At 35.2% G+C, this 23,877-nt stretch overlaps 1 protein-coding gene across 1 annotated transcript; it reads left to right on the plus strand.

The window, feature by feature from the left end:
* The first annotated feature begins 5,070 nt into the window (after positions 1-5,070).
* On the plus strand, positions 5,071-23,877 carry LOC149784144 (toll-like receptor 10). Its single transcript, XM_089933214.1, has 2 exons — positions 5,071-5,162; positions 21,090-23,877. Exons 1-2 carry the CDS (start codon positions 5,140-5,142, stop codon positions 23,410-23,412), a joined length of 2,346 nt encoding a protein of 781 aa, XP_089789340.1. The 5' UTR covers positions 5,071-5,139; the 3' UTR covers positions 23,413-23,877.

Genomic DNA, 23,877 nt, shown 5'->3' on the forward strand with positions numbered 1-23,877 from the left:
TTTACGAATTGTCCTTGTTTAAAACGCAATTTTCTTCCTTTGCAGTTGTTTTCAGCGTCATATACTAATAAGTAAAGATTTTTTTCTTCTAGAGAAGTAACTATTTGTTAACATAAGAACAAATATATATGATAACTAAATTATTTTAGACGATCTGGGATGCATACAATGTATTTTTATTTACATCTAAACCTGATCACGTGCATATTATTCTTTGAAATCGACACGTTAATAAAGCATCTTTTATTCAGGGACACTATTTAAAACAACTGATATCTGCATGCGAACTTGGATAGGATATACATGGCGGTCAGTATAAATGGTGGAAGAAGAACCAAAGAAAATCCCGGAAAGAACGAGCGACCAACGAAAAGCTACTAGCAAGTTTTCTCACATACCCACATTAACCGAGCCTGAGACTCGAACCCATGCATACAGAGGTGAAATGGCGGTAATCCGTAACGGTGGGCGCTTTATACCACTCGGCCACTCGGGGCGTATGTCTCTATGTATGCATGTATGTATCTGGTGTCGGTCTCTTAAACGATCATATCTCATTTTGCTATGTCTACATTTATTTTGTCTATCTGCCCGTCTGTCTCTCAATCTGTCAATCTATATTATTACCTCCTACAAACCAAGCTACATACATCTTTGTGTCTCTCTGTATATCAGTCTGTCTATCTGTATGGTTAACTTCTTTGAATGGGGGCCACGAGTGGCCGTGTTGTCTAAAGCGCTTACTGCCATCTCACCTATGTGTGTTGGTTCGAGTCTCGGGTTCGGCCTATTTGGGTATGTGAGAAAGCTTGCCAGTAGCATTTCGTGGGTCGATGATTCTTTCTGGGATTTTCTCGGGTTCTTCCTCCACAACTGATACTGGCTGTCATGCATAGAATATGCTCTGTTGAAAATGGCGTCTAACCCTACCACAATAACCTTCTATAAACCAATCTACACACATCTTTGTGTCTCTCTGTCTATCGATATGTCTATCTGTATTATTACCTCATTTCGACAAAGTTACATACAATGTACATGTATTCATTTGTCCTATCCCTCTTTATATTTATATGTCTGTCTCTGGATAATGAAGTTATTGCACAATCAAGGTTATTCAAATAACTGCAACGCGACCAAACCTAAATTAAAAATTAAAGAAATAAATAAACCAAAATGTTCTGATCTTTTTTTAAACACACCAAACGATTATTCATTCATAAAATCTCTCGAGGATTCTGCCTTTCTATAAATTTATCAGCATTCGTACCTACCTACCTAAATACACTAACTATCTTCATTCATTCTTCTTTCGCTCTTACTATCTTCCTATGTATCGATCTCTCTTTGAAACACTGAGCTAATAGTACAATCGTGTTCTTTTGAATAAGTAAAGAGGGACCCAATCTAACAACAACCAATAAGGCAATTATACATTTAATATCCTTGTTCATATTTTTTGAAACACACAAAAACAGTATTTAATCGGATTATATCATTTTATTCCTAACATATTAAAACACAAATATAAAATACATTACCAAATTAAAAAAAAAATGTTCACACAACTTACTGACGTCACTTTTTCCAGCTCACTATTACTTTTAGAAGAGCATCCGACAGAGCCGCATCAAATCCGTGTAGTCTTAGCGTTTACCAATGCCTTGAAAATATTAGATGATAACGCTATATTTGAAGTGGCAAGAGTAAGATTCCAAATTGAATCAGAAATGAATGGGAAATGACAACATTAAATGGAATCAAGAAGTAAAGCAAAGATGACTGGAATGACTGTTATCAGCTGAGAATTAATAACTAGGTTAATCTGCGAGTGTGTCTGTTATGCAACATTGAAGACATCAGTAGATGTTTCCTTAGTCGTTATGGTATATGGACTGGTGTGTGCAGGTGATGGGTGCCGTATAGTCGCGAACCTGGGTTCGAATTTCCGCAGATTGTAATTAAATAATAATTTTCTAACCTGTATGATAGTTTCATGTGTTGTAATATATATATATATATATGTGTGTGTGTGTGTGTGTGTGTGTGTGTGTGTGTGTGCAAATATGGGTGCGCACATACAATCTAAGTTAATTTAAATGCTACAAATTTCATGTCATGTGATCGGAATGTTCCAACAACGCTTTGAATAAATCACTCCAATTAAAACAATATGAGTTTGCTTGCATAACTAGCACTCGAAAATGCTGGCACCCATTTATATACTACAACTTATTACAATACTGCCGTCGTACTTTACCGTCATGTTTACTCTACTCAAATGCGTTTACTGCGCCATTATTTTTTGGAGAGAGAGAGAGAGAGAGATATGGTATCGCTGTATTAACATTTCGTTATAGCCGGGGTAGCATACTATATAAGCCACCGGATAGAATGTTTCGATATACTGCTTGGTCATATCCAATGTTCCATTTCATGCTATTTTTATATGAATGGAAACGAAGTTATTGTTGTTAGTATTGTGGGTTTTACCGCCTTTTTCCAGCACGTGACAGATTATTCATGGAGGCCAGTGCATCTGGTTAAGGATCTTGAGGAAAATTCCAAGAAAACCAATAGCCCAGTGGAACTTATAGAGAAGCCTTCTCACGTTGGCAGCGCCTGAGAATCGAACCCATGCCGACAGAGCTCAGGTATCAGCTGTTTGTAAAGGCGAGCGCTTTAGTTTTCTCGGCTATTTCATCCTCTGGTAAAGTAATTATCAGATATACACGCACGCATGAAAGCGAGGAGAGGATGGAAAACAGAGAATGAAATATGTATGTATTTCTATATGAGTCATATCAAATATAATTTGTTTCATTTCAGACTTTATACGGTGTCTCATCAAAATCGATGTAATCCAGCCCATGCTGTGATATTACTGATTTTCCCTCCAATCCCGTTCATTTGAGAAGCCCGGATTTACGTAAGAGTTTTATTAAAGGCCATACAATACTTATTGGAATCAGAACACTACAGCGATTATCGTTGATCCGCCTTGGTGTTGAAGGATTCGATGCGGCACCTGTCTGGTCACGAGTCCAATATGCAAGATAATTATACGTCACTGTGCTAAACCGAACGTCCAGATGACATTTAACATTAGAAATAACTCGAAGAATCGCGAATAAGCCCAGTCCTCGTATAAGTGCAAGAAACGTTGGATGTTGAGATATAAATATAGTTATTGGCAAAGCGATTCTGGTTTCACTAAAAAATAAAATTATCACACGTAACTAGGAAACAGCATACTTTATAGTTCTTCCATTTCCAAAAAAAAGATTGTGTTACGAAATCTCCAGTATCAAGTAGGTACTTGACCTAAAACATGTGGATATAAATGATGAAATTTAGCTGGGGTGGGTGAGTGTGTGGGGGTGGGTATTCAACTATTATGACACTAGCAATTAGAGTATAACTTAATACTGAATAACTTTCATTAAAAAAAACCCACACAAATGTATTCCAAACCACTCAGTTCAATAATTTTGCTTTTAGCTCATTTTGTTTTATTGGTAAGATATGAAACATGGTGAAATATTTTAGTAAATTTGTGATCTCTATGATTTGTAGAGGTTAAGGGTTAGGTTATGAATGACGTCTTTTTGTAAATCATGTCATTTCGACGAAACGTCATCCAAGAGAATATTGACATGGCCTTTTGTATATTTAATGCTGGACCAATAAATATAAATAACTTAGAAAGCAAATTGGATAGATATATAGCATGTGTGCCATTGTTAGGCAAATGTATTAAGAGTAATGTTGAATTTACTATACTGAAAGATGCGCATTGCGTTTTAATTTGTATTTTTTTTTACATATAACTTTTTTACTTAACTTTTTAATCATATTTAACTATATACTTATCTAAAGTATAATTGTATAAATACACAACATTGCCATACATTGGCTCATTTTCTGTTTATAGTAATTTAATAAATTTTAATCGTTTGAAAAATATCATCAAGGGCATTTTTTTGCAAGTCATACACTGAACAAAGTATTATGACAATTGTTTGGAAAATTTGTTTTCTGACATTTTTATTAAAATTTTAGATTTCTAGCTTGCACAATAAATACGATTATTTATTGAAAAGTACATTTTATTTTATTTTACTTCTTTTAAAGGTATTGCAGTGTTATACAAAAACCAAAAGCAAATGTTCATTGAAATGAATGCCATATGTACAAATACATAGAAGCGACAAAACAAGGGAGACAGCCACGCACTGGCACATCATGTGCCTTCTCAGGTAGTCTACCCCGACCCGAAAGGAGATTAGCTGATTATTTACAGTTGTTGTTGTTGTAGGGTTTAACGCCATTTTTCAGCACACGATAGGCTATGCATGGCGGCCAGTATTAATAGTGGAGGAAGAACCCGGGAAATCCCCGGAAAGAACCACCGACCCTCGAGAAGCTACTGGCAAGCTTTCTCACATACCTACATTGGCTGAATTCGAGACTCGAACCTACGCAGACAGAGATGAGATGGCAGTGATCTGTAACGGAGAGCGCTTTAGACAACTCGGCCACAGCTAGATGTGATAATTTGCAACGTGACAGACCGCTCCGGTGGCTTAGTGGTTAGAGCGTCCGCCTCGGATGCGGGGGTCGTGGGTTCGATCCCCGGCCGAGTCATACCAAAGGCTTACAAAAATGGTACTAACAGCTGCCTCGCTTGGCGTTCAGCATTAAGAGGTTAGTGTTAGGACTGGTCGGCCTGGTGTCAGGATAATGTGACTGGGTGAGACATCATGCTACCTGTCTGCGGCAAGATGCACCAGTGCTAGACATCACTATAAACTGCCACATTGCAGACATCGTAGCGATTTGACTGAAAAATTGTTAAAGCTACGTTAAAAATAAAAAATCACACACACTCACGCAACTAGCCAAGCCAGAATGTTTTTATTTTGATCTCATTTAGTTTCAAAGACTCATGCTACTTAATTTCTTGGACTGAAGCAGGTAGATTTTATCTTCGTTGTAAGAATAATACGCAACTGTATGACCCTTTGATTAAAACAGGTAGTCCGCTTATGACATGAATAATTGGTCACGCCTGGTTGCGTTAAGGGATGATCGAGTGTCACTTTCTCAAGAGAAGTAGAATAATAACCATACGCCATCATGAGTGGACTAAGAGAAAGGAGGTAAGCTGTTATGCTTTTTATTTCTAATGTTTTGATATCCAAAGCCAAAAGTTTTGAATATGTATATGCACAAGCGGAATCCAACTGCGTGATTAAGATGGTAATTATTGTATTGTCGAATATAAAACACCAAACAAATACTATTAAGGTAGCAGCTGTTGACGCACGTTACCACCTTTTTCTTCCTGGTTTCGCTGCGTTTAAATGTTCGTTTGGGAGATGTAATAAAATAGTACGTTGCCCCTACTCTAGAGAAAGTGGGCTAACGTTTACAGCAGGAATTATTTAGTTATGAAGATTTCATGCGTGAATTGAAAAAAAAAATGTCATACTTTCAGGACATTTAGATTCAACCAGGAATATGGACATTAACTAGAATCATTTGTCAAGGTTGGTTGCGTAAATTGAAACTTTGTCATAAAATTCAAGAAATCTTGGAAAATAACAGTAAGGCATCATTAATGGATATCAAACAATATTGTTCTAATCGGTTAGCATTTAGCGATGTACGTTTCGAATACTCTCTCTCTCTCTCTCTCTATACACACACACACACACACACACACACACACATATATATATATATATATATATATATATATATATATATATATATATATATATATATATATATACACCATGCAGCTGCGTCATCAGTCTGTTTGCATTCCAGATATTGATTTACCATTTAAGGAAAATTTAAAAGAAAAAAAAATGTCATATGGAACAAATAAATGGATTTAATCTGCTGTCACAGTCAACTGCTGTCACAGTCAACTGCTGCCACAGTCCTCTCGTGTCAAATGGAATTTGAGTAGTAGACTATAGTGAGGTTTCTGAGACAAAACCCTATGTTGTAACCATGATTATCACATAGCAGGTATACATTTCCTATAGTATGTGCAGTTTCATAATATTGATTTTACCACATGTTAAAATATCATTTCATGTGATCGTGATTGGTCCAAATAAGGCCATGACATTATTGTGCAGTATCCTCTTTACTGACTGGCTGGATCGTGGGAAAACATTTTAACCCCGCTTTCTGGAATGTTTGTTTTTAAATGAACATTTTTCGCCGCCATTTGTGAACTCGCCTCGATAAAGGAAATTGAGGAAAATTATCTCGGCTGTTTGAATATGGATATGTTACCTCTACACAGGTTTGTTATGTCATGTATAACAATAATGAGAAAAAATGGCGTAAAACTACAAGAAAAGAACAACAATAAGAAGCAAAACTAAGGGCATTGCTTATTTGATAACGGGGTGGAGTGAGAGAGCGGCTGTTGCCGCAGCCGCAGGGTTTAACGCCATTTTCAGCACAGGATAGGCTATACATGGCGGCCAATATTAATGGTGGAGGAAGAACCCGGAAAAACCCAGAAAGAACCACCGACCCACGAGAAGCTACTGGCAAACTTTCTCACATACCCACATTGGCTGAATCCGAGACTCGAAGTCACACAGACAGAGGTGAGATGGCAGTGATCCGTAACGGAGAGCGCTTTAGACTACTCGGCCACTCGGGCCCCGTAAGAGAGCGGGATATATATATATATATATATATATATATATATATATATATATATATATACACACACACACACACATTCACAAGCGTGATTTAAATGTTAACTTACAGAAGTATATAGACTCACCTCTGTTCACAGAAGAATTAGGACATAAATGGGTATCCTAACTGACAAAACATTATACAACCACAGCATCTTTATGCATTATATGTGGGATGCAAATCCGACTCAAAAAGAAATTTGTTTACGTCTTCTATGCAGTATATTGTTTCAGTCAAATACTGCAAATATCCGGTCACAAATGCATTGCGGTAAATGTGGGAATTTCTGCATCCAGCAATCCTATTTCACATGAACATCGCGACAATGTAATGTTTCGTTCTGAAAGGGACATTCTATTGTAAACATACTGTATGCCTAATGTGTACCGTATCTAACAATGTGGCATCACATAGCATTAATCATTTTGTTTTGAAAAATGATTTTGTCGGTATAAAATGTTCTGTTTATTCGCATGGAAGTTTTTTCTTTGATTTATAGGTTGTAAAAATGTACATTCTACTTTTACTAGTTCAACTTTGTTTTGGACTATATTTTAAGCACATGAAATGTGCACCGTCTGTCAGAATGAACGAAATTATCCGTTCTTCTTGCTATCTAAATAATTTCCACTGAATAAAAACTATGTGATCAAAATAATCTCAAATGGGTAATGATTTAATACTAAATGTATGAAACTCGTTGAATAATATCCAGCTTTTGTTAGCCTTGGCAAGCAGCTGCTGGACATTATTAAACGAGTTTCATAAAATCAATATTAAATCGTTACCCATTTGAGACCCTCTATTTATAGCCTACTACTGCTTTTTTTTTAATACTTGAAATCGTTAGCGACTTATATTTATATTTCACGCCAAATTAGTATTCCTGAAATCCAAACAACATTTCTATTATCTAAACATTCACACACGATTCAAATCTGCCAATAATAACTCGCTGTTATTTTTAGGTCTGTTAGATTCTTGTGCGGTATTAATAACCCGCTGGGATTTTAAAACAAAATCGACCATTTACGCTCACACTCTGATCATTGTCTGCGTCTTATAGTTATATATTTAGATTTCATCTGCATATCTGTTACAGCTCGGTAGCCGTGTGGTTAAGGCGTGCAGGTAAATGTTAGATCGACCAGTGGAAACGACTTTGTACGCTTTACTCCAGAAAAACGCGATAGACGTAAAGTTTTGCGTTCCACGACAGAAGCTATTATAATGGGGGCGCAGGGTGGGGGTGGGGGAGTGCGCCTTTGATGCTTTGAAAAATACGAGATATACTTAAACGGGTAATTTCAAAATTGTAGTAAACTAGTTCCAGGTGCAATGTTCCTGGCACCCTCGAACCTCAGAAGGGGTATTTATTTTTATAGCACCCTGGGTTTAGTTAGGGGTTGTACTTGACTACATATTCTCTCGCGCACAGCGATCCTAACACTGCAAAATTGAAAAGAGAAAATGAGAAAACAATATAACAATTACCCAAAATAAGAGATATCCAACATCATTCAACCTGGTCGTCAGGTACTTCCTTTTGCTATTTTTTCTACAGTATGGTGGCTCGCACTATGATTTATATTTCACACAAAATTACTATACCTAACATTGTCATTAAATTTACACGAATCGCTAGAGATTTACTGTATTAACCAATCAAAAAATTCCACCTTGCTAAAATCACCACTATTAGATTTTGTATAACTCTACGCAAATGTATTGATGCCATCAGAGCAGTATTTTTATCATCAGCATTACAAAGACCACATTTTACAATAACGCGTCTCAATTTTATGACAAATTGATTCGATTGCCATAATTTCAAGATAACTAGAAAATCCGTCTAATGCAAACTTATAATTATTGAATGCTATCACCCTACCGAATATATATTTTTATACCTTTAGCTCGTTTTATTAAAATTATTATCCGCTAGTTTTAGACAGTACATTTTAGTACGCAATCCGATAAATTCTACGATAGGAATTTTCCTATTACTTTTTTATTACCATCACAGTCAAATTTGCTATTTTTGGATAATCTGAAAGATCAAACATCTCTCTGTTATCGTAAAACTTGTGATAAATATCATCAGATTTTATCTTGTACATTAGCGAATCAGTATCTGTAACAATTCTGCATCAGACGATTTAACCTGAAAAAATCGTAATGAAATTGGCACACTGGCCACCTTGATATCTCAAGTACTGCCATACCGACATAAACTGTCTTGTTCAACTACAGATTAATATTTCTTCGTTGAATGGATGTTATATTTCATTAAATATTTTCATGCTGACAAAATCGTCAGATGCTTTAAGTTTATTAATATGTTCCAAGTTATTGTCGATCTCAATATTGTCTCGCTCTCTAATATTTTATATGGTCTTGCCAAAGTCGCTATTATTCATAAGCTTGAGAAGAAAAAAAAATTCGAATTCTGTTTTGGCAGCTGCTCGTCGTGCTGTGTTGGAGTCTGTATAGCTCTTCATCCACGGTGATTGATTATATGTTTGCACCCTATGAACTTTTCTTTAATACCAGACCGTGATCAAGTGCTTGCGTAAGATTTGTATCGTCTGAAACTTATTTCCGTTTGTCAAGCAGATTAAGAACTAAGTTTTTCAACAGGTTTACCACAATTGCTAGAACTTGACTAATAATTTCTCTGCTGATCAGATCATAAACTGTAGTGGATCATCATTGACTATGGACTCAATGGATAGTCATTATGTGTATCGTGGAGCTCAACGGGGTAGTCAATATCAACTTCAATAAAATTACAAATATCATCCGGTATAGTTTTATCAGTTTCTTTGAAAAACGTGTTTGCTTATCCACCTAAATCGAACGACTGGCATAGATTCATATTGTCCTTACCCATAAAAATTATTAGCATCCATATAGGCAATACAACTTGATGCAGCTGAACTATCACAGTCGCGTAGATATTTAGCTTTGAAATATTATTTTGGTTATGACACTCATTCCGCCTCGGATTGCACGTTCTATAAAGTTAAACATATCTAGATCTGTTAGAAGCTACAGTTTTATTTTACGATGCTTGAGTAATCGGTCCCAACTTAATCCGCTTGCTAAATAGTACCAAACTTGTGCTGAGTCCGTAGTTACCATCCCTGACATATCTGAAATTTTCAAATACATATGCGAGCAACAGAACCTTTGCGACAAAGTACAGGTCATGATAATCTCCTAAGTTGTCACTCCTGTGTACTTGTAGCTTTTGCATTCATTTCAATGACGAGTTGTTTTTGGTTTGTATAATCCAACTTTAAAATGAGTTAAATAAATAACAAAAGTTCAATAAACGAATACTAAATCGATTTCGCATATGCATAATTATTCTTACTAACACCATCAAGTTTTAGCCTAGAGTAGAACTTATTTTCGTCAGGTAGACACGTTTCATCAAATTTATCCCAATCATCAAGAAATTCCTATGGAAAAATTCCTTTTCGTGTCAATAAACTGACAGCAGTTTCACCGAAATAGTCCATCAAATAATTACATTTACTATAGCTTCGCACAACCTCGTCCGGCGATGCTGGAATAATTTGCAGACTATCAATAAATCTAAACTGACCTAATGTCACTGACATATCGTTTTGATTGTTATTTGGGATGCACGTTATTGTATTGTTGTTATTAATTCTTAGGCCGTTTATTATATCCTTAATATCGAATGCTTCAACTATAATATGAGCGTCATATCCTCTGATATCATGAAATACAACAGAAACGAAATCCGATGCGGTATATTCTAAATTACATTTATGATGTGCTTTATCACGATACTTTCCAATAATATTGCAGTGATCTTTTACTCTATTTTGAAGCAAAAGCACGCGCTCTCAAATATCGAATATTTCTGCTCCTTCTTTCACTCTTAGTGGTTTCGTTTTTCTTTTTGTCTTAGCGAGTAAATCAGGATGAGGATCAATCTCGACGATCAGGTTTCATTCGCAAATGGACAGAAGGTTCCTTTTCTTGGCACTGTGTGTTTTATGTTGTGTATTTTATGCTGGAGCCTGTTCAAGTGTCCAATGTCTGACGTTGACCCGATAGCTCGTTTACTATGCTTACTGACATCAGAGTGAAATATCAGATAAAAAGTGCCAAACTCTTCGATTTAAGTTTGAAATCTACTGTCAGCATACTGATATGTTTGCATAGCTTCATTGAGATACATATAAGCTCTAGAAACGTTTCTATCAGCTCCAGCTGTGAAATTACATTCTATCACTGCTTAGAATTTATTCCGACAAATATTCATCTGCCATCAGTGCTGTCAAAAGTTGAATTGTTTTGATCTTGATCTCCACGACTATTCTGATGTTGAAACACAACAAACACATGCCCCGGTAATTGTTCCCTTGGCACTGTGTGTTTTATGTTGTGTATGGTTCTGCATTTTGATAAATCTTGTTCCGTTCAAAATAATTTTTTATGCTATAAGCAGTCAACATTTTCTAAAGCTCTATCAATTTATCAATATACGGAACTGTCCGTGGCATCCACATTGCCAGTCGTGAAATTTCAAAAGCACTATCAGCAGCAGATTCAGATTTCAATAGGCAGTCGTTCTGAAAAGCTCGATCAGGTATAAGTGTATATTTTACACCAAGAAATATCTTATTATAGTCTCTACAAATTCATATTATTGTGCTAAGAGGCAGCATCATATTTATCTGATGTGAACTATCTGTCAAGGTAATTCTCTTTAGTAACTGTCATTGTAGTTGGATCTAGAGTTAATTAAAACAGAAAATACCGAATTATTACTAGCATTGCAGCTTTGTCATCATCATAGGATTAAAAAAAAATATTTTGTGCGGTTCTATCATTATCAGCAGCATTACCAGCTGCTGGAGTTGTTCCATAACTTACATGAAGAGGTGCTAAAAAATAATAATAGTGCGAGCTCCATCATCGTTACCACCAGCAACAGGTTCTGTAACTTTAAATCTATTAAATTATTATTTTCAGATTCTTTATACCAAAACATATTTCTTTGTTAATGATCGTAAGCAATCATCGATAAAACGATACCACGTTAACAATTGTGCATGCATCTGACAAGTGCATTGAAATATCTCCTACAGTTGGATTAGCAAGTTGATATATAGCGCTATTACAAGTGTTATTTTAGAATTTTCATTTAATTGAATTACACCTCGAACTTCGTTTACAACTTTAAGCAACAACATAAACAAGTTCTCGTCTCTTGTGTTAAACGTTCGTAATCCAGCTTTATTAGGTTCGTTTAAGTAGTCGTCGAGAAAGTCAACATGCGTTAACTATGTTGTCGAGTCGTCCATCGTTACTTCCTCAGTTAGATCAAGGTATTATTTAATCGACATCTTTTGTTCTCGGTTATAAAAAATTATAAAAACATTGGGATGGTGAGTTTAGGTTTAGCTCGTGTTATCGGCTTCGTACTGATTTCTTCGCCCAGTAGGGAATGCAATTTTCTTAGTTTTTATCAGCGCTTTAGTAGTTTCTGGTGTTGGTGACATTTGAGAAATTGTTTGTTTCGTGTCCCTATCTCTTGGCGTTGCACCCTTAAATTTGTCAACAATATTCGGTCCAACGGCCGAGCCTGCTACAGAGGATGCTGATGTAGCAAAAGCTTTAGAGGCATCTAACGAGATAGGCACTATATTGCTTGCAACCCCAGGTACATTTTCAATTATTTTAGAAAATATATTTCAAAAGAAACCACCTAATATATTTATATAATAAATCTTTCGTTGTTTCATTTTGTTATACAAAACTCTCGACAAAATTGACTGATTAGAGTTAACTGTGAGCAGAACTGACCGACATCATTTGCAGATCACATATTATAATTTCGTTATTGAGACTTAGCTGTCGGCCGGATTGCTCAGTCAGTATCGTCGTCATAGAAGATAGTTGATTTTCAAAACTAACATTATAGTAGGTTATTTGTCTTTGATTTACTTGCATTAGTGAACCTGATGGTACGTCAGGAGAAAAACTGTAGATAGTTTGACCGTTACTACCACGTACTGCATAAGACCCGCTGGCTATGGAGCAATGTTTTAAAATCGAATTTACTTATGTTGTGTCCACGGGTGACTTGCAATCGTATGAAATTGAAGCTATTTGCGATTTAGCAGAACCATGTTGTTTTGAAAAAGTTCTAACAACGGATCAATCTTATCTACTTTTCAAAGCAATTCTGGCAAACAGTGTGTTATAGTTTCAAATTAGCTCCAAATTATCTGATGCAAATTAAACCTTAGTTATAATCATTAACTTTAGTGCTTTATTTAGATCTGTAACGTTATAAGCGTCTTGCTGTATATTGATATAAATCCATACCCGGCCAGCTGGCTGTATCGATTGAAATGCAAAATCGACATTCAAATTAGTTCTGATATGTGCCGTAGCGTGGCAAGCAGTAGCTGAAACTAGTCCTACTTCGTAGTTTTCATCGCTTTCTAGGTCGATAGTTGGATTACAAATAACGGAAAAGTGTGATCTGTGGTAAGTCAAGCAGTAACGTTGTTTACAAAATTCCTACCTTATTTGATAGACAAAATTGAACTGCTGCGTCGCTGTTAGCTAATCAAATCAAAATGTAAAATATAACATTTATTGGATGTTAAATAAAAGTTTGATCTGTAATTTTCTAAAACGTCAACAATTTTGTTATCCGTTTCTTTGCTGTCAATAACATCAGTATGTCACCTATCTCAGCAGTTGAGTTAAAGATTTTGATGCCATAACCTCTCGTTTTCTTTACTCGTATCTCATCCAGATCTCCTGCAAATGTGCTAAGTTTTTATTCCATCGGTAAGCCCCTTTTCCTTTATGATCTTAATAGAATTGCCTGCAATAATACCTTTTCTGTCTTTGTCATATAACTATCTTGCTACTTTCAAATCAGCTGATTCCATATTGTCAAAGTCGCTCTCATTGTTTGCTCAAATTGCTTCTAGTTGTCAGATAATTTTATTTCTTTCATCGTCTTTTCATCCCTTTTATTTCTTTTACTAAGGCTGATTTTGCTAATAGTTATTTATCGAAATGTATGTACTCATATAGTAAAAAAATAATGTTTAAACGTATTGATAACTTCTCGTTGTTGGTCCTATTTTATTTCCTCTAAAATCAATTTTTGTTATTTATCATCTGGTGATCTCTGCTCGTCGATTTTCGTAACCATTTCTTTCCGGGTTTCAGCTTTTTTAGAAACCTATTTGCCCAATAAGTTATTCTGAAATGTTCTTCTGTCCTTCTTCAACTATACCAATAAATCCTTTCCACCCCCGCTTGTCGATATCTTCTGGTGATGCCACATACATATATGGCTATTTGCCAAGTACTTCTTCGGCCATTGGTCTAAAAAGTCTAGACGTTTCTTCTGCAGTTTGCTGTAGACCCCGACATTCCTGATCAACCTTTCTCATAAAAGCTGCTCTGGTTGCAACACATTTCTTACGAAATCTATATTCGTTTAAGGTAAATTTCTGGTTTCATTTATTTTTTAAATTAATTTTAGATATTTACTCATATATATTAATTTTTACAGTCTAAACACCTGTCTATTGCACATCTAAACATACGATTTTGATCTCTTACTAGCTTAGCAAATATAAAGAAAAGGCCCGCCATCACCAATAGCGTTATAGTAAAGTTCGGCAAATTTGTCTTTTAATACAACCCTATACTGTTCTCGGGCTATATTGTGTTCGTCGATATTCTCTAGTCCAGCAAATATTATGAAGCAGCTTGTGTTTCACCTGAAAAATCGATCGATATAGTAGAAGCCTTGAGCTAGGTAGATTGCATTACATTTTATGTCGCGGAATATGCAAACATAAGATTTTATCTTACTCATCTCATCATTGCTGAGCGGATTGTCATCTATGACAATTATTTTATGTTCATCTTAATCTAGCTCGGTAATAAAAATTAAGTCTTATATATAGTGTAAATGCAAACTTGATCGTGGTTCAAGAGGTCGTTAAGTAACAGATTCATAAGAAGGTTAGTTTTGCCCGATCCAGTTTGTACTATTATCAGGCATTGGAAGTCTGGTAGGTCGTGGTCATGCTGAAGTTTGATTAATCGCTTCGTGTCCGAATTGATTATGCACATTCTATACCAGGTATTCACGAAAGTTTATCTTGTAGTGTGAATAAGAATGAGCTATTACACAAAAGTTGGTACGTTAATTGACAGTTCAACCGACAAAACAGTTCTGCTACAACCACTATGGCCGATGTAGGTTTAACAAGCTATCTAAAAACAACTATGGGCTTATAATGAAAGGTAACTTAAGTATGTCAGGTCAGCGAGTGCTAGACCTTAACACAACTTATCCACCAATCAACCCAGATGACCCACAGATCCTAAGCCTTGCATAACTTAGTGTCTTCAGTACATTATCGTTATCGGGTGGAAAGATGACAGGGAATACAATATGAGTAAATAAAAGTTGTCAATCGTGAAACTGAACACCCCCCTGATAACATAACTAATTCACAATCGGCAAGCTATCAAAAACTTAGCTCAGTAGATAATTCTTAGTTTTCACTAGCTGGTGGGACGGTATCTGCAAGTATAGATATGGGTGAAAACTTAATTTAATACTCAGTTTGATAACACAACTTTGACCAATAACGATTCTGTAACAAATGTAGAGTTAGTCAACGACAGCTTTGTAATACAATCCGGTGATTCCTTCGTGGGAAATCTTGACATGGGATCGACCAAGACAATAACTACTGCAATTCCCTCAGCGGTATCAGATTTAGCAAATACAAATTATTGCATAGCGACAAATATTACATCACGAGTAGCGCATTCCAGTTGCCGGATTTGATGTAATAAATAAATTGTACGTGGACGCTGAAATACGTGCAGTATTATTAAGTGTAATTGCCACCACATATGCTTATTAGCTTAAATCTTCGGGTGGTACAGTTACAGTTGCGATCGATATAGTTGATAATAAGAAAACGTTCACTGTTGTACCAGTTTCTATGTCCGATCATGAGCAGTATGTTGATAGTGTTACACAATGGCAATTGATTGATGGTATTACAAACTGAGCTAAAATAGCGTTGGTCACATGTTTCAGATATGTTCACTTGACGATTTAATGTGATTATAATCTATACTGTCTTTTGATCATCCATCTATTTTGATCTCAAAAGAGTTTTACATTGCTGTACTAAACCATACAATGAAAATTAAAATAGCTGATGTTGATCCGGTAGACACTGAGAGTGCCCAGGTAGCAAGAGCAATACATATAATTGCTAAAATTAAAAAAAGTATCTTAACGTTCCGCTGGTTTACCAGAGAACAAAGATAACTTTGCTAGAGTTGCCAGAATAAGAAGCCCTCAATTGAAATACGCTATCAGAGAGACTTTGGTATAATTAGCACATATTATCATGTAATTGACTGCGAGGAAAGATGGGTAAAGGTTGAAAAATATTTGATAAATACACTGATTGAGCTAAATAGAAAAATGTCCTGACGATTAATAAATCAAACCATATTAAAAGATAATTTCATGTTGGTAAGAAACCAGAGCAAGAGCGACTAAGGAAGATTCATGATGAGCTTGACAAACTAGCTGAAACAAGAAAACTCAAGTTTCTTAAAAATCGGAAGCTCAAAGACACATTTGCGAAACGTCTATTATTTCGTGCACTCCGTATGGACTATTATGATAAAAAGACGCTGTTAGGAATAGATAACAGTACTGACACTAACCTGCTAGCAAAAGCATATATAGTTCTGATAGACATTCTCATATGCGATTCAGAAAACTAATACGTATATCACATTAATGTTGCACTAAACGCAATATTATAAATTAGGTCCAGGATTGAGTTGCGTGATGATGTCGAAAAAGATATATTTTATCAAGAGCTTGACGATATTACAAATGTAAAAAATATTATTGACGAAGATAATGAAATGCATACTAGTTCTGAAACTATTGCATTGAAAAACCATAAAGAAGGTGAAAAGGTACTGAGAGAAGCACAATACAAACATATCAAAGAGCTGATTGATGGCTATCTGAACCTACCCGCCATATATATATATATATATATATATATATATAGGGGATGCCGATATTATCAGTCTTTTAAGTTTTCAACATCATATGCAATTCTCAGGCAGGATATAGTACATACAAAGTTTAAGATGGGGCATTTCTTTTGTTGTTAGTTATATCGACGAAACAGAACATATTTATCGCGATAGAATCAATGATACCACCGAAATTCCAACACGTTTATCCTCTGTTTTCATCCTCGGTTTTAACAGATATCAGATATAATGATATCTATTCTGATGTGTATGATAATTGAAGAGAGTTTCTAGCTCATCATGTCGATAGAAATTTAGTGCTCTGATCGATAAGGTTTCAGTTGAAAATGCGTTGACTACCGCAAATGAAATAATTACGGAAACATTGACATAATGATGAAAAAAAAAAAGAAGCTAGAATTTAACAATATTTCATCTGGTCTCCATGACAACGATAGCGACGAGCTGATGAAGTACTTTATATATTACCATACAAAACTTAACTGTGTCAGACAAGCTAGAAAAATGTATAGTAAAATAATAAGTGCTCTGAAAAAGATTCCTATGATATTAACAACGTGTTAAATTATTTCAGTGGGGGTGTATTAAATTCAATATTGCTAATATTACTCGTGGCAGGTACTGTTTTATCGTCGGTGAATAAAAAGATCGGACTAAAATGCAACAACAAAAACATGCCTTATAAAATAGCAAAAGCATTTTTAAATAAAATTCTTAATCAACTTTGAGCTTATGTCGGAGGGGAAAAGTTTACAATATTTGATATAATACAGGAACTGCATGTCAAAAACGATTTGCTTGTAGATATTATATCGAATAGAGTTGAGAAATACGAAAACCAATAGTCAGTAAATTGTATATGAATGTTAGGTATAGTAAAAATTCGGTGTGAAATATAAATGAAAATACGAGCCAACATACTGTAAAAAAATAGCAAAAGTAAGTACCTGACGACCAGGTTGAATGACGTTGGATATCTCACATCTTGGGTAATTATTATGTTGTTTTCCCGTTTTCTTTTTTCAGTTTTGCAGTTGTTGGATCGCTGTGCGCAAGAGAGTTTTTTTTAATCAAGCACGCCTCTTAAGTAAACTCCTGGTGCTTTAAAATAAACACACTTTTTGAGGTTGGGGGTAACAGGGCAGTTGCACATTGAATTAGATTTTTATAATTTTGAAATTACCCGTTTAAGTATATCTCACGTTTTTCAATGCATCACAGGCGCCGCTCCCACCCCCAATAACCCCAATAATAATAACTTCTGTCTTGGAACGCAAGACAATATGTTTAACGCTTTTATCTGGAGTCAAACATACGAAGTCGTTTCCACTTGTCCATCTAACTTTTGTATATGCGCCTTAACTACAAGGATACCGAGCTCTTACAGATTTACAAAAGAAATCTAAATATATAACTATACGAAGCAGCCATTGAGCAGATTGTGTTGGTAAATTATCGATTTAAAAAAAAATCTCGTCGAGTTATTAATAGGGCACGCTCATCTAACAGACGTACAAATCTCATCATGCTATTAGTTTATTAGTATGGATTAGACTTTTGTCTGAATGTTAGATATAGTAATTTTTGTGAACGTTATGAATACTAATTTTACGTGAAATATAAATAGAAACCACTAGCAATTTCAAGTAAAAACCACCTAAGTAGAGTATAGTGGGCTTTTCTAAGCCAAACCCTATTTCGTGTGACGACGATGAATGAGTCAATAATTTGTGCTAGATCTAGGTAATAAATAATGAAACCGACGCTGTTGCCTCAACATAACTGTTTTCTTATTTCGCTTAGACTAAGAGAGGGCATGGGAGGGGGTAATCATGCTTTCTTTCTATTAAATTTGACATATTCACATGTTTAACTGCACCGTCAATTGATTTTTATGGTAGATATTTAAGTTCGCTAAACATAAAGATGTGATAATGACTTCTGCATTCATCATATGGTATCATGATAATACATTAATGGGGATACATATTTGTTGTTGAGACTGTGTAGATGTATGATATTGGTCGAAAAACAAAAGAAAAAACCTAGTACTAAAAACACAACTAAAACAAACGTTAATTAAAAGAAGATGGCTGGTTATGTAATAATTGATCGCAGAATGAAAAAAATCGTAAAATGTGTAAAGTACCTGGTAACTATTTTGTTCACCTTGATACTTGAAACATAACCTTTTCGTTTTGATTCTGTCCATTATCGTTCTGCATGACAAAGTTGCCTACAGTTTTTCATCCATAAATCTCTATACAACAGACTCAATAGTGACGACGAATGAAAGACGGATGGCATGCACAGTATCAACTTCTAGCCTTTTCTAATGAATGTAATTTTGATAATTGTGATGCTGATGACGATGCAAATCCAAAACACTAGGATAAATGAAAAATTAATATAGCGAATTGAAGTACATGTCTGATTGTACTCTTGACGATGTTTTTGAAAACGAGGTATGACATAGATGAATAACTGGGTAAGCATCAGACACATATCATAATGCAGTTGCTTTACAAAATTGTGCTGGATTATGACTTTAAACATCTATTTCAATTGAGAATATACAGACTAATATATTAATTATCAGAAATACAAATTAATTAGCAAATATACAAGCTTTTACATCCATAACATGGATTGGTTTTAGGATACATTAAAGACAAGCTACGCAGGATAAAGGCTACCTAAATTTTGAAATGAATCTACTGTTAAAATGTGCTACTACTGCATTATGCTAGAGGTATGCCATGAAGGAAGACATATTTGAAACATACGAACAAATTTAAGTAGTTATTTAGGAAATAGTCGTGTCTGATTTTGGTTGTACAAGTTAACTGCAGCGATATGAATTCAGGCGGTTTTGTAAACTTATATATTAAATATTTACTGCAATTCACGATGAAATCTGAATAGTGCAACATATAAATGCAGATCAAGGACATATTTGCTGTAAAGGAAGAAACATAAATATATACAGTATCTATTGAAATTGCCGCCTCAAAAATTGAAGCTTTAAAAGTAAAAATATATCATTATAAATTTGATGACAATACAAATATGGGAGCTGAGAATATAAACGCGGTGAAGATATTTACAATTCACCGCCATTGTCTGACTTGTTACATGCGTAACAGGTTGGTTTCTTAAAATTGCTGGAAAATATGTTAGTTGGTTTTCTGAACATATGATTCGATTTGCTGTCATTAGTGGGTTAGCTTAGTGTTCTTTTCATCAAAGGTATAATACAAAAGCAAAGGAATAGCGGTTTAGTAAATTATATTACAGCTTTAAAAAATCACGATCTTTAATAATTGTTTATTTTGCTGTCAATGCAACTATTGAAGTTTTAAATTCTTATTTGTCTTCTGATTATCCTATTATCAAGATGATTTCATCATACTTACAACACGAACATCTTTATCATGGTTGTGATTCGCTGCACAACTACTTTTTGCTTTTTCTTTGTTTCGATATAATGTTGAATATTGTGTATTGTGTATTGTGAACATGTCTTTATTACCTGGATATTGATGGTAGGTTTTCATTGAAGTTTAAATGCTTTACTAAATTTCTTGGAATTGTTATTTCCAGTGGTACGAATCAGTTTCATCATGTAGGTATTTCTATGTGAAACAGCGTTATGTCGTTATCAACAGTAGCGTACTAACGGAGTGGGCGTAAGGGGCTATTGCCGCTGACAACGGAGATTTTGAGCGCCATATGTCTTGGGGTGCCAAAACCCCTTTTAGGTCACCATCATGTTCCTCAGTATTCAAAAGTATTTGCTCCACACACACACACACACATACACACACACACACACACACACACACACACACACACACACACACACAGATATATATATATATATATATATATATATATATATATATATATATATATATATATATATATATATGTTTGTGTGTGTGTGTCGACAGCTACAGTGATGCGTGCATCATGCGACACTCTATCGACTTCTCACTCCATCCTCTCAACCAATCACCCATAAAGCAAAGACCACTCGTGCAAACGGGTAGGTATAGCTTAATTCATCGCTGAAATAAATATAGTGCTTTGTTCCAAGATTATATTTGTAAGGGTGTAATCCTTAACTTCAAGATATGTCCAAGTTCATTTTATTAATCCATATAACGTGCATTCTCATTGTCAGAAAATGTCTTACTCTTATTTACAATTAACAGATCCACGATGTTCCGTGTATTGGGTACCATTTTGTTGATGTTTGGATGTCTCGCCACCTGCACGCTAGACCCTCAACGATGTCCTTATGGCTGTATATGCACTATAGATAAAATCGACGCGAAGCTCATTGTTTCATGTGAGACCGTTACTCAGAATTCACCATCAGATTATTTCCCATTCCCAACAGCCCTGCCTAACAACACACGGGTTTTCCTCTTTACGGTCGCACAGGGAGACTATACGTTTTATGAAGAATTAGTATCATTTGCCGATATTAGCTGGAGACAGGTCGAGGAAATCACTTTGCAACGTGTAAGACATTTTAATGTGAACAAAATAAGACTAGCTGGCGTTCCGAGACTGAAGGTCTTACGCTTGAAGGATGACACATTAAGATCTATATTAGATCCAAGCGCGTTTCTTCTGACACCAAACATAGAGATTCTGGACCTCAGCTACAATTCTTTTCTGTCGCTGGGAAGTGTTGTTGAAGTCTTAGAACAATCGCTTCCAAATTTAAAATATTTGGATCTCTGTGACTTACAAAATAAGTTGTTGGAGCCATTGATTTTGAATAAGAAATTTGCAATGGCTATTGAAAATAAACCACTTATTACTCTCAACGTGAGTAACACTAAGATGTCCTTCGTTGAATATATGATTATATCTGAGTCTATCCGATACATAAACGTTTCATATACTTATACTGCATGGTTACCTCGCTATGGATTATTAAGGATGTTTCCCAATCTAGAAGAAATCGATCTTTCCCACAGTACAGTTATTCAGAAAAAATCTGTTTTTAAAAAATTTGATACCACTATGTCATGCGATGGTAATAGGCTACCGACAAAAAGATTTATCATCAATAACATTATTATCGCTGATCCCATTTATTTATACGATTATCGTTTGCGGGTTAGGTGTAAAAATATAGGTATAGAAGAACTTTACATTCGTTACTCAAAAATTCGTTGGTTGAACGTTACAATTAATATAACACTATTAAATCTAAAATTGGTTGATCTTGAAGGAAATTCTATGGAAATGTTGTCACCAGAATTGATGCAAAAGGCTCCAAATTTAAAGGAGATTTATCTCGCAAGGAACATGTTATCGATGATGGTAAATATTGGAAATCTATTTGAAGGTAATGCAGAGTTGGAAGTCTTAGATCTCTCCCTAAACGGACTTACATTCATACCCTGGTCCATGTTTATGCATACTCCAAAACTTAAAACTTTACGTCTCCAAGGGAATTTATTGTCGGTTTTCCATTTTTCAGTTGAAAAATTGCTCATGCTCAAGGTATTGGACTTAAGAGATAATCTGATAAAATTCATTTCAAAAGACACGATCAGTGGAATAGTGTCCATCGGTAATGAACAAGCTCGGTCGAAGAATAATGCAGATGATGCAAAAAGATTTGATGCAAATGAACGTGAAGCCGTATCACAAATGAATAATACAATATTATTAGGCGTGTCAATGACTGATCAATTAAACATAGACCTAACCGGTAATATAATGGATTGTATGTGTGATAGGATTTGGTTTATTGAATGGATATTATACACAAATATATCACTTTTGGGCAAGCACTTATACAAATGCAAATTCGACAATGATTGGAATTACATGACGTTTGAGCTTTCGAACGACATAAGGTACAAGTGTAAACTGAAGGAATTTCTTGGTGCAATAATAGCAATACCATGTGGTGTATTTCTAACGACAATATGTGCGTACATTATTGTAAGAAGACGACGAATCATAAAAGGAAAGCAAACACGCGTTGATGCATTGATAGAGAGATACAATGTGGATGACAACAAAGATCGGCAGCGATATCTAGTGTTCTTGTCATTTGCAGGTGAAGACAGTGAGCTTGTGGAGAATTATATACAGCCCAAACTGAACACATATTTGAGAGAAAAATTTGGTGATAATGACAATTTGATATGTACTGGAGATAGTCATTTTACCCCTGGACGCTGGATTGTCGAAGAGATTGATCGATGCCTGACTATGAGTGATATGTTTGTCATGGTTGTAACAGAACATTTCATCAAAAGTGAGTGGTGTAAATACGAAGTAATGTTGGCCAAGCAGAAAAACAAATTGAAGGTAATGCTTGTTAATGAAGATGTGTACCAGAAAAGAATTCCATCAGCACTAAAATATATCCTAAAAGTTTGTACCCGAGCAACCTGGAGGCTAGAAAACGATCAATTTGTCATCAGACCAGAATGGTGTAAGATTTTAGAAGGCATGGTAGAAGCATCAGTGCAAAATGGTGACGAAATAGAGGACGTTGTATAAATATATACTTTCGCAATTTTGTATTCTGTCATTATAATTGATGCCTTGCTTGTCTTAAATTTGTCCAAACACTCAGCCAAATGAAGATTGATACAAAGTGGTATGGAATGCGGATGGCACCAACTACACTATGTGGGGATGGGTCTGGTGTCAAGGGTGGATGGGAAACATCAAGTTTCAGTTGATGGCCATTTATACAGTAGGACATACGTCAACTCATCTGTGAGTTTAAGACGAGGATACTGATCAAAATATCGGAAGTATTTCATTAACATTTTAAATTTTCGTGGACATGACACTAGCAGGGAACTTGTATTACAGTTCTAAATGTCTTCGCAAGTGACACACAACATATAATATATTAAATATTTTCGTGTCGTAAGTCCTTGCAAATGCTGTTTAGAAATTAATTATGTTGTTTTGTGAATCAATAGACCATTTCCATGACATAAATGAAGATAAATG

The sequence above is a fragment of the Sinohyriopsis cumingii genome, chromosome 14, assembly GCF_028554795.1.
Source record: "Sinohyriopsis cumingii isolate HCF-2022 chromosome 14, ASM2855479v2, whole genome shotgun sequence".
Taxonomy (NCBI): Eukaryota; Metazoa; Mollusca; class Bivalvia; order Unionida; family Unionidae; genus Sinohyriopsis; species Sinohyriopsis cumingii.